At 36.9% G+C, this 13,274-nt stretch overlaps 1 protein-coding gene across 1 annotated transcript in view; it reads right to left on the bottom strand.

The window, feature by feature from the left end:
* The window catches only part of LOC145985159 (uncharacterized), a 225,845-nt gene extending 216,245 nt beyond the window's left edge, over positions 1 to 9,600 (bottom strand). Inside the window, exons 1-2 of the mRNA XM_083118840.1 lie at positions 9,583 to 9,600; positions 3,612 to 3,713 (exon numbers count right to left, since the gene is read on the bottom strand). Coding sequence (XP_082974966.1) covers positions 3,612 to 3,713; positions 9,583 to 9,600 — 120 coding nt within the window. The remainder of the gene's footprint in view (positions 1 to 3,611; positions 3,714 to 9,582) is intronic.
* Between the last annotated feature and the right edge of the window lie 3,674 nt (positions 9,601 to 13,274).

The following is a 13,274-nucleotide window of genomic DNA, read 5'->3' as shown; positions in this document are numbered from 1 at the left end:
CAACGTTATCCCTCCATCTTCGTTTTGGACTTCCTACAGGTCTCTTACCACCAGGTTTCCCAACAAAAATCCTGTAAACTAGTCTTTCCTCTCCCATTCGTGTCACATGGCCTGTCCACCTAAGTCTCTTTGGTTTAATTATTCTAATAATATCTGGACAGGAATGCGAATTGTGCAGTCCAATAAAAAACAAAGACAAAATTTATTGAACGGCAAAACGTTTGCTGTACCACATTTCATGAAACCTACAGCGTTGTTCATGAATTAAAACTAATTGAACATTATTAAAATCAAAGTACAATATATACGAACCACATTAAACTACATGTTATGCAAGTGACTACAAGTAAGAGGTAATTGAGAACCTAACCTTCTTATTTCAGAAACAGAAGTTTTCTAAATATCAGTAATTTTCTAAATACAAAACCCAAAATGTGTCAAGGATACAAATATGTTGCATATTTAAGTGCACAAATAATGATGCACTTTTGGTCATAGGAGTAACACAGGCTCAACCTTTTCAAGTTTATTCAAATTTACAAGTTAAGAGTAGCTATTTTTGTTAACCTCTTGCACCCAAGGCGCAATATAGAGTATTTTTTATGATTTTGCAAATGTAACAATTATTTAGCAAAATAGTCGTGGATGCTATTTTAATTGAAAAACTTTTGGATATACAGCGTGTCCACCATGAGACTCCAACATTTTGAAAGTTTCTTTCTTTTTCATTTCAAGTCATACTGTTGTGATTCCAATAAAAGTAGAAACAGAAATTCAAAAAATGTTACGTGATAATGTATTTCGCTCTAGAACCACAGTGGCACTAAAACAAAAAAAAATCTGTTTCTAGAATGGCGATTCCAAACGATCGTGCACAGGTTGTGTGGTGATATGGAGAAACAAAATCCATTACTCAAGTGCAACGAAACTTTCGTCGTGTGTACAATACTGAACTTGAAACATGGCGTAAGAGATGCCATACACTCTGTCCTAGTAGACATGCTGAACAACACGTGGCGTGAAATTGACTACAGGTTAGACATTCTTCGTGCCACCAAAGGCGCGCGTGTGCAAGCGCACTGAAGTGAATTTTTGTGAGTGTCGTTATCATTTTCATGTATATGGTATACAAATTTTCCTTTTCACTACATTTGTTTAAAATGTTGAGTCTCACGGTGGGCACCCTGTATGTGTGTGTGTGTGTGGTGTGTGTGTGTGTATGTATGTATGTATGTATGTATGTATGTATGTATGTATATATATACACACACACACACACACACACATATATATATATATATATATATATATACACACACATACATACACCCCCCCCCCCACACACACACACACACACACACACACACACACACACACATATATATATATATATATATATATATATATATATATATATATATATATATATATATATATATATATATATATATATATATATATATATATATAACGAACCAATATCTCGCGAGATACGCCTGTGGAAAACAATAGTCCAAAGAAATGAAGGATGGTACGACATTTGAGACATGAGGGAGTATTGAATACCATACTCACAATTGAAGGTAAAAAGACAGATAGACCAAGAATGGAGAACACGAACCAAATTGCTGGGGATGTAGATTGCGAAAGTTACCTTATATTAACAGAAAACTGGAAAAAATGGAAAATTAAACCAATAATCCCCCTATAAGCACGATATTATATGGAAAGCTGAAAGGAACTCGCATGCCGCTGCTGCATACCATAGGCTCTACATTTTTATAACGGTATTGATTTTCAAAATATAAATTACTGAATTAAAATAAATACAAATAAGTAATCTTCCCAGATAATAGTTACAATAATACCAAGAGATGGCACTTGTGTACTTGTGTTACGAAGTATATATCTTTTTATAATTTTGGCCCTTTTGTGGACTGAAATAAAAGAGAACCTAAGCAATTTTTACGTTGATTGTAATCTTTTTAAAGGTTTCCCATTTCTGATCTTTACTCCATTACACATACAGACAAGTTTCGTTTCTTCCTCTTATTAATGAAAATATGTTAAATGAGTATCTACGACCCAAAATGTCCGCTGTGTTTCAAGAAAACGTTTTCTACCAAACGTCAAAACTAACAGTACGTTTATTTTAGCTCTGGGCCAAGATAGCGCGTGACCAGCGGATGCTGATATTTTCGACCCGTGACGTCCCGCTTATTTTTACGCGCATATCTATAGCATGCAGACAATTATACATCTCGTATATTGCATAGCGAATAATAAACTGCGTTATAAGAGTTGTCCAAAATAGTGGCCAACTGCATTCACCCATTCCCGCCATCTTTTGATGAAATTTTGATTGACATATTTCTTCTCTTTGCAAGTTGTTTTCTTGCCATTGTTAACGCGGCAGAAAGAGTGGTGGGTATAAAATACCCAGAAGAAAATTACTTCTTAAGTCCGAATTTTAATTGTTTCAAAGCATGTAAATAATTCGTATCTTCAATGAATAACCTAATTTTATTAAGTTTGAAAATTTTTATTTCATTACGCAAAGATAAAGTTGAGAAAAACTGAGAAAGAAAAAACGGTAAGAAGAGCGCTTCCTGCCACAACGTATAAGGACGCGCGACAGGTAAAAATACCCAAATGAAAAATTACTTCTCAAGTCGGAATTTTAATTGTTTTAAGGTATGTAATTAGCAATACCTTCATTGATTAATAGAATTTTACTAATTTTGAACCCGTTCTCCGCTGTGATTGCACACCGGTTATTACGGCGACTTCATTGTAACTGATAGCCGATTCAAGGTCCCGACACTCGGAAGGGTTCATTGGGAAGATACTGAGAAGGGTGGCCTCAGACAATAATCGGAAGTGATCAAAAACATATTTAGTTTTATGACTGGGTAAGTTTTACCCATTTAGTCCGTACGGATTAAACAGTATTCGCAAGTTGTCAGCTCAGTTATAGAGTTGTTATTCTTAACCATTCTGTGAAAGAAGACTTAATCGCATTGATTGTTTAGGCGCCCATTCTCACGCCAGGGATCCAGGGTTTGAATCTCGGCCTGGGCATGGATGTTCTTTGTAAGTGTTCCTTCATCAATTTCATCATATCACCATTCATACTCGTCATCGCGATTAGCCAAAAGTGGCAGAAAAGCGAAATAAAATAGACCAAATCAAAAACTTATCGTCAAACGAAACAAAATCGACTCGCCCTTCTCAAAATTTAAATGAGCACTTTTGAGTTTTCGTGTATCTATAGAAGATCCGAGAAGTGAATTAATTACGCCACCTGTCACTGGTGATGCCACAATAGGAGTGTGAAACTCCCTCCGATCAACAAGTTTGCACCCCTCGGTAACACACAATAAACGCGCAATTAGGCTAGATAAATATATACTATTTTGCCCCAAAATAGGCAATTTTTGTACGGTATTTACAGGTATTTGATAGCCTGCAGAAAATATTGCTGCCCCGTCCAAATTTTCTTCCTCCGTTGTCATTGGCTATCACACAGGGAGGGTTTGATATCAGCGGCATATGCCCCTTGCCCCCACTCTCTAACTGCTCTAAAGGCACTAATCTAAATTGTTACTTACAGCAAATAATGATAGGCGTCCCTGGATCCCGGAGTAACTCCACCAAAATACAAATGGAATGATGCAATGAAGAAAAGGTACCTGCTTCTCTATGCAAACCAACTGGCAGATTCAATTCCAGCAAATGAAGATTTGCCAAGCAAAAAAACAACATTTCCAACAACGGTAGAACGACAAAAAACATTCATACACCAAAAATATTAAAAGTTACATACGAATTTTCATATTTGACCCCTGGCGTCAAATGCCCTGAAGGAACACCGCGATTTAAAATTTTTTGTTCAGTCACTTTCCGGTCTGATCCACTGTCGCCACCGACGTTTCTTAATTCTTCGTCGCATTGTTCGTTCTGCAACACTTGTCATCAGGTATCTGACGACACGCGAGTTTTCGTTTTTTGCCACATTCACTCCACAGTCTGGAAAATTAATATCCCCTTTATCGTTGAGACTAATTGCTTTTGTTAACCATTTTCAAGACTCAAATGTCCATTGTGTAAAAAACCCTTTTCACCGTCTCGCACTACATTCGTGTTTTTTTCTTGTTGAAAGGACTTTTACGTGCATATACGCACCGTCACTGCATACAAAGCAAATAATAATGTCCGAAAAATGTCACAAGTCGTTTCTTGCTTCTAATAATACCAGAACAATGAAAGTTAATTGTTGCGAACAGAAGCGGGTATAGTTGCAAATGGATGTCCTTTTAGTATTCTCACTCAAGAAAAACTATGGAAAAAATATTGGAGGGAACAATGTTCTACGGGACTCAATGTAGACGGACACGTGTGAACTTTTTCTTGGGCTTTTCTAGGTAACGCAGTCGCCTGGTAATCGAGGGGTTATGGTTTCTGGCGGGAGCACACTTCAATGTCTCGGACTCTTTCTACTCTCTTTGTCATTTTCGGGGAAATACAAAAATATGCAGTTTATGCAATGTGACTCTTCCTCTTGTGATACACTTTAAGTGACGAATTTTCCGAGAAACAGTTCTCTGTTCCGTTCTTCAGGAATTATTTTTGGAAACGGGAGAATTTTATTTTATTTTAAAAGTGAGAAGAATACAAATCTTATATTTTCAGAGTAAGTTCTCACTGTATGAAGATTCGCTGCCCGTTTCAGAAAATTTTCTGAGCTTGTAATGATGCGATCATTACTGGATCCTTTTTTATGTTATAAATTGTGTATGTCTATGTATTCCTGTACGTTTGGGTTCTTGCCCGTTGGGGAGCGGTAAGTTTCCAGTAACGGTTTAGGTCATTAGCGGGGCCTATAAATAGGAAGGGCAGGGGAGCAGTCGGCCTCAGATGTTTGGCGGAGTACAGCAATATAAGAGGTATCGTTTTCTCTGAGGGGAGCGGCTGGGCGAGCTTTCTTTCCTTACTATGTGAACCGACGGCGGGGATGTTAACTTTCTTTCTTTTAATACACACACTTGCTCTCTTCACATTATTCCAATAGTTCATTTCATGTGGGAAACCGGGTACACAACACACATACCTTCAGCCACCTTTTTTGGTACTGAGGGTTATATTTTTTTTTTTACTCGTGGAGCCAGTGGCTACGCGAGTCTACACACTCTCTTCGGGAAGGGGGGGACAGGGTACACCGGAATGTAATTTTGCGAATAACGGCCAAGAATTAACTTCTGTAAATATAATATGAATAAACCTATATATATCTAAAAGTAAATGGGCGTTAAGTTGTAATTTGAAGAGGTATGTGTCTACTGCCTAAACTAGCATCCACAGAACTTCAGGTACTGCAAGTTTTGAACCTAGGGACAAGGATTCAAAAATGTATGGTTGTGTATATTGTGTATGTTGCTGAGAATCGGCTTTAAAGCACAAACTATACCGTTACAAGCTGAAGAATCAATGTCTTGAGTTCTTAGATTGTTCTAGAATTTACTCTGTTTCTCTTCCTCTCACTTGCTTTCTGTTTTCTTATTTCGCTCTCTCTTTTTCTCCATTTCTCTTTTCCTCTGTCTTTCGCTTTCTTACTCGTTTCTTCTCTTTCCAAGTATTCAATCTCTCCCTTTTCCATGTATTCTATCTCTCTTTGTTTTCTTAATTTCTCTCTCTCTCTTCTCTTTATTTCCTTAATTTCTCTCTCTCTCTCTTTCTTTCTCCTACTTTATTCTGTCTCTCTCTTTTTCTCCTATTTTATTGTCTCTCTCTCTCTTTATTTCGCCTACTTTATTGTATCTTTCTCTTTCTTTCTCCTACTTTATTTCCTCTCTCTCTCTCTCTCTCTCTCTCTTTCTACTACTTAATTTTCTCTCTCTTTCTATCCTCGACTTTTCTGTATCTCTCTTTTTCTCCTACTCTATTTTCTCTCTTTCCCGTTTATTTCTTTATCTTTATTCTCTCTGTTTTTCTGCCGTTATTTTTTCTCTCTTCAGTTTCTCTTTTTACCTTGATTTCCCTCTAACGTTTTTTTTTTATTTTCCTCCCTTTATTCTCTCTCTCTGTCTCCGTTTCTTTCTCTCATTATTCTCTCTCTGCGCCTTTATTTTCTCTCTCTCTCTCTCTCTCTCCCCCTGATTCTCTCCTCTACCTTCATTTTCTCTCTCTCTCCCTAGTTTCTGTTTTCCAAATATACTTTCGAGACGATAATCTCTCTCAAGTCTCGTCGTTTCGTTACCATCGTAAAAATGCATATTGCGAGCGAATATGGTAAAAAGAGTTACGTACTGAATGAATTCTTGAGAAATGTGCACATTACACGCGACATTCTTCCTATTCTTTCCCAGCACACGTACTGTATTGGTATGAAGGGCGTGGTAGACTTTCTTCAGTTCATTTATTCATAATAAAATACCAATCTCTCATGTTCTTCCTGTCGTGGCGAATGCTCGCAGCCCCCGTGACCAACGGTGCAGAACGGAGTTTCCGACGAGGAGGCGACAAAATTTTAACAAAAAAAGTTACTCAGACACTTCGGAGACTCACGCACAAGAATGCCACACACTTTTTTTGTTACCACATCGACACACGCAGTAGAGTGTTTCTTGTGAGGCTTTAAAATAACGTACAGGATGGTTTACCAGAACACGTCATCTCGAAAACCTGAACAAAAAGGGCCGACCCCAGGTGTTTTGTAAGGGCCGCAAGGGTTCGTAAGGGTTGATTTGTAATAGTCAGTTCATTATTAGTCAGTTTATTATTTTACCATCTTTTCGAATATCTGATGTTAACACAGGTTTCTTGCACCATTGCCGTCTTCCCGATCGCGTCGTCGCCTTGTAATCAACCGATCCCGGGTTTGACGCCCGGTGGAGGCACGTATATTCCTACACGCGGGAATCGAACGAAATCAAGTCTTTGCTTAAGTAGTGACTCAAGAGGGCTCGACCAATGAACACGTGCGAAAGAACGGGATTGCGTGGAGGGGAAAACGCCACTGCTGCTGTTTGCATCAGCGTCTACTTATTCGCTCCGCCCGCTCGCTTTCTTCCCTTCCCTACCGTTATGCGCGGCCTTGCTCCAGAGATTCCCGTGATAGAGTATAGTGGTTCGAATCCCACTATAAACTGTAGAACTATCTGTGCATAAAGTGGACTTAACCCTCCACTTTCTCTTTGCTTCCTCCCATTAACAAGAGGACACAGGCCCCTTTGCAACAGAAACTAATTTAAGCGAGAATTTAAAAGAAAAAAATATTTTGACTAGGAAAATAACAATTAGGAATTAGATGAACTCATTGTCAAGAACGAAGCAAAACATATCTAAGAATTGTAATCACTTCGCCACATAAAGGTTTGAAACGCAAAGTGTCACACAACACATGAACAAGGCACACGAAGACACATCCCCAGACATGCGCTAGATGCTCAGGCCGTATGTGTGTGCGAGAGTTTAAAGTTGGCAGAGATTCTCCACAAACATTACTATAAGTATAATTTAAAGTTGTGTTCATTTGTGCAAGTGTACAATTGTGAATGTGAAACCTCAGTGACATAGTGTTTTGCGAGATGGATTCAAGATCTTGTCCAGGTTCGAGTACTGGAAACACTGAATGTCCCTTCGTCAGTTTCATCCAATTGATATGCTTTAAATCATGTTGAAGGAAAGAAAAAATCCTCATAATACAGATAATCAAGAAAACATCAAGTATGTGAACTTAGTTTTCAAACGTTTTCATTATGTCAAACAAAACGTCACGAATTTTTAATCAAGACCGGCGATCAATAAGATACATGGCTTCTCTGCTCTGATCTCTAAAATAAATGAATATGACAACTTGACTTTCAGTAACTTTTAGTCCTGGTTTCACCTATTATAAAATTCCATCGAATAAATATTATTATTTATTATCCTCATCCTTATTCTCTACCCCTTACGCCTTTGCAGCATCGGGAATCATTATTCTCATAAAGGTTTATAATATAAATTATTAGAATTACAGTAACGCGTGATCAAGAAAGTTTGGGGCCCTAACCCCACACCCCCTATACGCCTTCATGGCGTGGTGCAAAGCACAGGGGAGCACTTATAGCCAAGATAGAAACATAAGGATTTCCCTTGTACTGCAACAATCGTAATGGTCTATTATAACACAAAATTCAGTCATGCTTATTCACGGGGTTGTTGGATGCATATATTCATTCGGGACATAGGATGCAGTTATAATATTATAAACCATAATTACACCAAAAGATGGCAGTAATAACCTTATATTATTGTTCAAATCAATAGATGAAATATAGAAAATCATTAAACAGCATAACATAACATTTTTTCTGGATTTATCATTCTTTTATACCTTGTATCTAAACTTTTTCTTTGTCGTTATTAGGTTATTAGGTGCAATAATGTTCTGGAAGATTATGTAGTATTACAGAATGACGATAGCTATATATCCTGTGAAATGTAAGTTTATATTGTTAGAGTATCTCAAAAATATAAATTTAATTATACTTGCATTTACAAAATTGTCATAGTGTTCCTTATTGAAATCTTTTCTGTAACGCACTAGAAGTATAATATTCTTTTTTTCCCACTCCTAGATACTTCGTAACAATTTAACAATTATTTTGTATCAGATTCCAGAAAGGCAATAATATATTTCCTACAGAAATATGATTTCATTATGAAACATATTCGTAGAAATATGACTTTGCAACAATCATTTTATAGTTTGTTGCAAAATTTGGCCTTTTGTCTGCGTGCAATATAGGCCTACGAGAGAAAAATTCTGAAACAATCATGAAATTTTGCTCGTTAAAATCATTGCTGGTTTGTTACATCACATTGAGTCAATCATATCTGCTTCCTCTTTACGTATTTTATGACTAGAGCCCGGATTTCCATACACCAAAAACTACACAGATAGGCAGGAAAAAGGCACGGATAATACGGGCTACAAAGAAAAAAAATATAATAGACATTAATTGTATTATTGTGAATAATGAAAAATCTGCAAATCAAATTCTCAGAACCTAATATTCCGTACATTAACAATCATAATTTCGTGATGTAGTAAAGGTAAATTTGCATTGACAAAGTAATATTTATACATTATTTATTGGTTTTCAAAACAAAATTATATTTTTAAAAAAATGTTCTGTAGAAGACTTAGGTGGCAGACCATGTTGCACGAATTAGAGAGCAAAGAAGAGTTTACAGGATTATTGTTGGGAAACCTGACGGTAAGAGATCTGTAGGAAGACCAAGACGAAGATGGAGGGATAACTTTGAGGGACCTAAAGGAAAAATGTAAGGATGGAAAAGATTAGATTGATCTTGCCCAGGATAGAGACAGATGAAAGGCTTGTGTTGCTGCAAATATAAACCTTCGAGTTTAAGAAGGCTAGAGAGTTAGTTAGCTTTTGAAAGAGAATCGTTGTAGTATATATCAACAATTGATTTAAGCTACTCTACAATCATATTCCCCTATTTTTTTTTTAAGAAAATATGAAAAATGTGGAATTTAGCAATTTCTAGAAAGCTGTAAACTGCTTAACTTACCCTTAAAAATCTCCACATTTATTCTTAAAATTGATAACTTCTCGTAGTTCCATAATCTGCCTGTGTGAAAACCTAAACAGGGTGACAAGAAAACACACTTTGCAGAATTCATGGATTATCCTCTGGTGCACTTTCGAGCATTTCAGTCACTTTTGGCACTATTAATCGGAATACGCACCACGACCAGTGGAAATGGTTAATTTTAGGCACGATAGAATTTACATATTTTAATGCATTTTCCTGACACACACTTTAGTACCGAAGTTTACGAATCTGTTCATGGCAACTAAATAGGTGTTTAAGTCAATATCTGAGTCTAGTTGTGAACAGGATAATTTCTCATTTATTAATATATTTTTTCTTTATAGTTAGGATGTATTGAATACAACATGGAAGGAAATGTAATAAAAAAAGAATACCTTAGAAAGATGTAAATATTGGCAACAGAGGGTGCAATTAGGGGAGAGGGGCAATTGTCCCTCAATTTTTGCAACTTTTTGTCCCCGCACTATGTTTACCAAGGCTATAAACTGTCCTTGATCTCACAGTTATGACACTTAATCGCCGCATCTGATTGGCAATTATCTGACCTGTCATTTCAATAATTTTAGAAACATATTTATGTAAATGCATGTAAATTTATGTTAAGTAACCCTACTTCAAATAATAAATAATAATAATAATTGGCGACTCGGCCGAGCGCGTTAAGTGATCGACATCATTCATCCTCATCGTCACGATTTACCACAAGTGGAAGAAACGCGACGCTAAATAACAAGCATACAAAAATAACCTACATATTTATATAAATTAACTAACTAACTCTCTAGCCTTCTTAAACCCGAAGGTTTATGGCTGCATGAATACAAGCCTTCCATCTATCCCTATCATGAGCAAGATCTATCCACTCTTTTCCATCCTTACCGATTTCTTTTAGGACCATCTCAACGTTGTCTCTCCATCTTCGTCTTGGCCTTCCCACTGGTCTCTTACCATCAGGCCTCCCAACAAGAATCCTGTAAACTCTTCCTTCCTCTCCCATTCATGCCACATGGCCTTGACTTAATTGTTCTAATAATATCTGGAGATGAATACAAATTATGTAGTTCTAAATTGTCTAACCTTCTCCACTCACCTGTCTTAAACTCCCTTATAAACTAACTATTTCCCTTTTACATAAATTAGTGTTCTAAAATGGTTTTCGTTTGTTGTTAGGTAAGTTATGGTGTACACTAGGATACCCCTGATTGGATTTTTTACTATATATATTAGCTAAAGCATATCAAAATTGTGCAGTTGATATCTGCAAAACATGCCAGAAGTTCTGTATAAAGTTGACTGTTACGTCGCACACAATCTTTATCTATCTTCATCCAAGATAAAACGTTTAAATGCAAATTTGTATTTTTTTCTTATACACGTATGTCTAAGTGCTGTACTATAGGCTAACATGATAGTGTGCATTTGTTCAATATTCCAAGCGGTTACTGACGCCATGTTTGTGTCTCATTTTAGCCACAGCATATAGAGATGACGAAATATATTAGGCTGTGCTCACACACACACCGTCCAATATTGGTATATTTGGACCTTTGGTCGATACGAGGGCAGTTCTTTTCGAACTTTCCTGTCCTTTCGGAAAATCGCTATGATATTCCAAAATATGAAAAATTACATATGCTTAGCATTGCTTATAGAACGTTCAATTGAATCTTCGTGTTTCGCTGTGTTCTAGATATCCGCCATGGAAAGTAAGAGCATCAAACCTGACCTGACTGATCTACTCACGTATTCATCACATTATTATTTTTTAAAGTTCCCCGTGCATATAGCACCGTGCCATGAAGGCACATTTAGGGGATGTGGTGGTAGGGCCCCACACATTCTCGATCTCGACCTTTTTGAAGGTGATGTCATCAGCACTACGCTCGGCCGCCCTTAGCTCCCAGGTTTTCTCCAGGTGCCCATTGATTTGAGGCTGGGTGAGGCCCAGAGTCTATTTATGCGGTGATACGGACGGGAAAATTAAGATTGCACACCCCGGGAATCGAACCCGGGTCTCCCGCGTGGCAATCAGACGCCATACCGACTTTTCTTTTTAATAAAGGTATACTCTCTTAAGCGGCAGCCTTCCCCACACATCATGCTCGTATGGATTAATCTTAAATCTAATTTTTCATTCAAGACAGACGAACACAAACATCCATGTCTAAACCGGGATTCGAACCCGGGACCGCTCGCGTCGTAGAGCGCTGTGCTCACCACTCCGCCACGGAGTTCGGCTACCGACTAGACCACCGCAGCTCCCGTATTCATCTCATGGGGAAAATAAAGACCACGTAATCTGCTCACATGTTTATTTCTGATATTTGATGCACGAGTAGGTTAGGCAGGCCATGTTTAATGCTGTTAGCACATATCTCCAAGTTGCTATAGATGTCGCTAACCGTTCGTATTTCAGAGGTTAAGTTTAGTTTTACTCAGCAGATGGCAGAATGTATAGGTTACATAGATTTGACTTAAGCAGAGCAAATTTTTCGATTTATCTATCTCATTTGAGAAAGCTTAATTGTATACAATATGATTTCCATTAGCTTCGAAAGTTTTGTTGTTTTGAAATTGTTTCTTTCGTATTTTACACTTCGCAAGCATGTCATGTTCACATATCGATAAGTACTAATTGATAACATTTTTATTTCTGTCTGTTCATTCTTCATATATTAATTCTTGTTAGAATATTTTCTTATCTTTTTGGAGAGAGCTAACAATAGTTATCTTATGATCAAGCTCTCAAAAATTTTATTTAGTAATTACAATAATTATTGAAGATTATAATCACTAAACTAACGAACCAACACTCTAGCATTCATAAAACAGACTGCAATCATTTCTAAATGACCAAATAATAAAGTTACTAACACCGTCAAAGGAAAACATTTCTTACAACACCTATTTCTAATGACACTAGAACCAAAGCTAAACTATAGCAATGGTATTCAAACAATTCTTTGTTTCCATATTAGGTTTACCTCGATGAGCATTGTTGCAAATGCAATTGTTGGAATTTGAATTAATTTTCTTCCAGTTTTTGTCAAAGTTTTAGTTTTATTTTAGGAAGAAATCTGTTTGTCATTTTAGAAAAAGCTTTCTCCACCTTGCGGAAAAAATACATTAAATTTGCTGTGTATCAAATAGCAATAATTGTTTTTTTTACTATTAAACGTTATACTCACACTAAAAGAAATCAAATCTCCACTCCTCTCTCTTTCCCAAACGCAGGCACACGTATACCTTCTCTCAAACATGAACAAAAAAAATAGATCTTTGGTTTTTGATTGATTGATTGATTGATTTGGTATTTTTAAGTCCACTTTATGTATAGTAAGGCTAATCGGGAATGGACCTACAGTTTAAACTAGGATCCGAACCACTATATGTGCCTCCACCGGGTATCGAACCCGATTACAAGGCGGCGACGATACTATTACGTCATCCGGGAGGCACCAGTAAATCACTTTGTCGTCCTATGAATGTACGTATAATTCAATGTACAAAAAATAATATTTATTTTCCCCTTCCTTGCTCCCTAAAGAATAATGGGATGAAAATGACGTGCCTACTCACTCTTCACGATAATTCATGATTTATCGGACATTCCTTCACAGATCGTGGAATATACGAATCCTTCAATC

The sequence above is a fragment of the Lepisma saccharinum genome, chromosome 1, assembly GCF_977018435.1.
Source record: "Lepisma saccharinum chromosome 1, izLepSacc3.1, whole genome shotgun sequence".
NCBI classification, from domain to species: Eukaryota; Metazoa; Arthropoda; class Insecta; order Zygentoma; family Lepismatidae; genus Lepisma; species Lepisma saccharinum.
The sequence above is the reverse complement of the archived record's forward strand: the minus strand, read 5'-3'. Positions and strand labels throughout refer to the sequence as shown.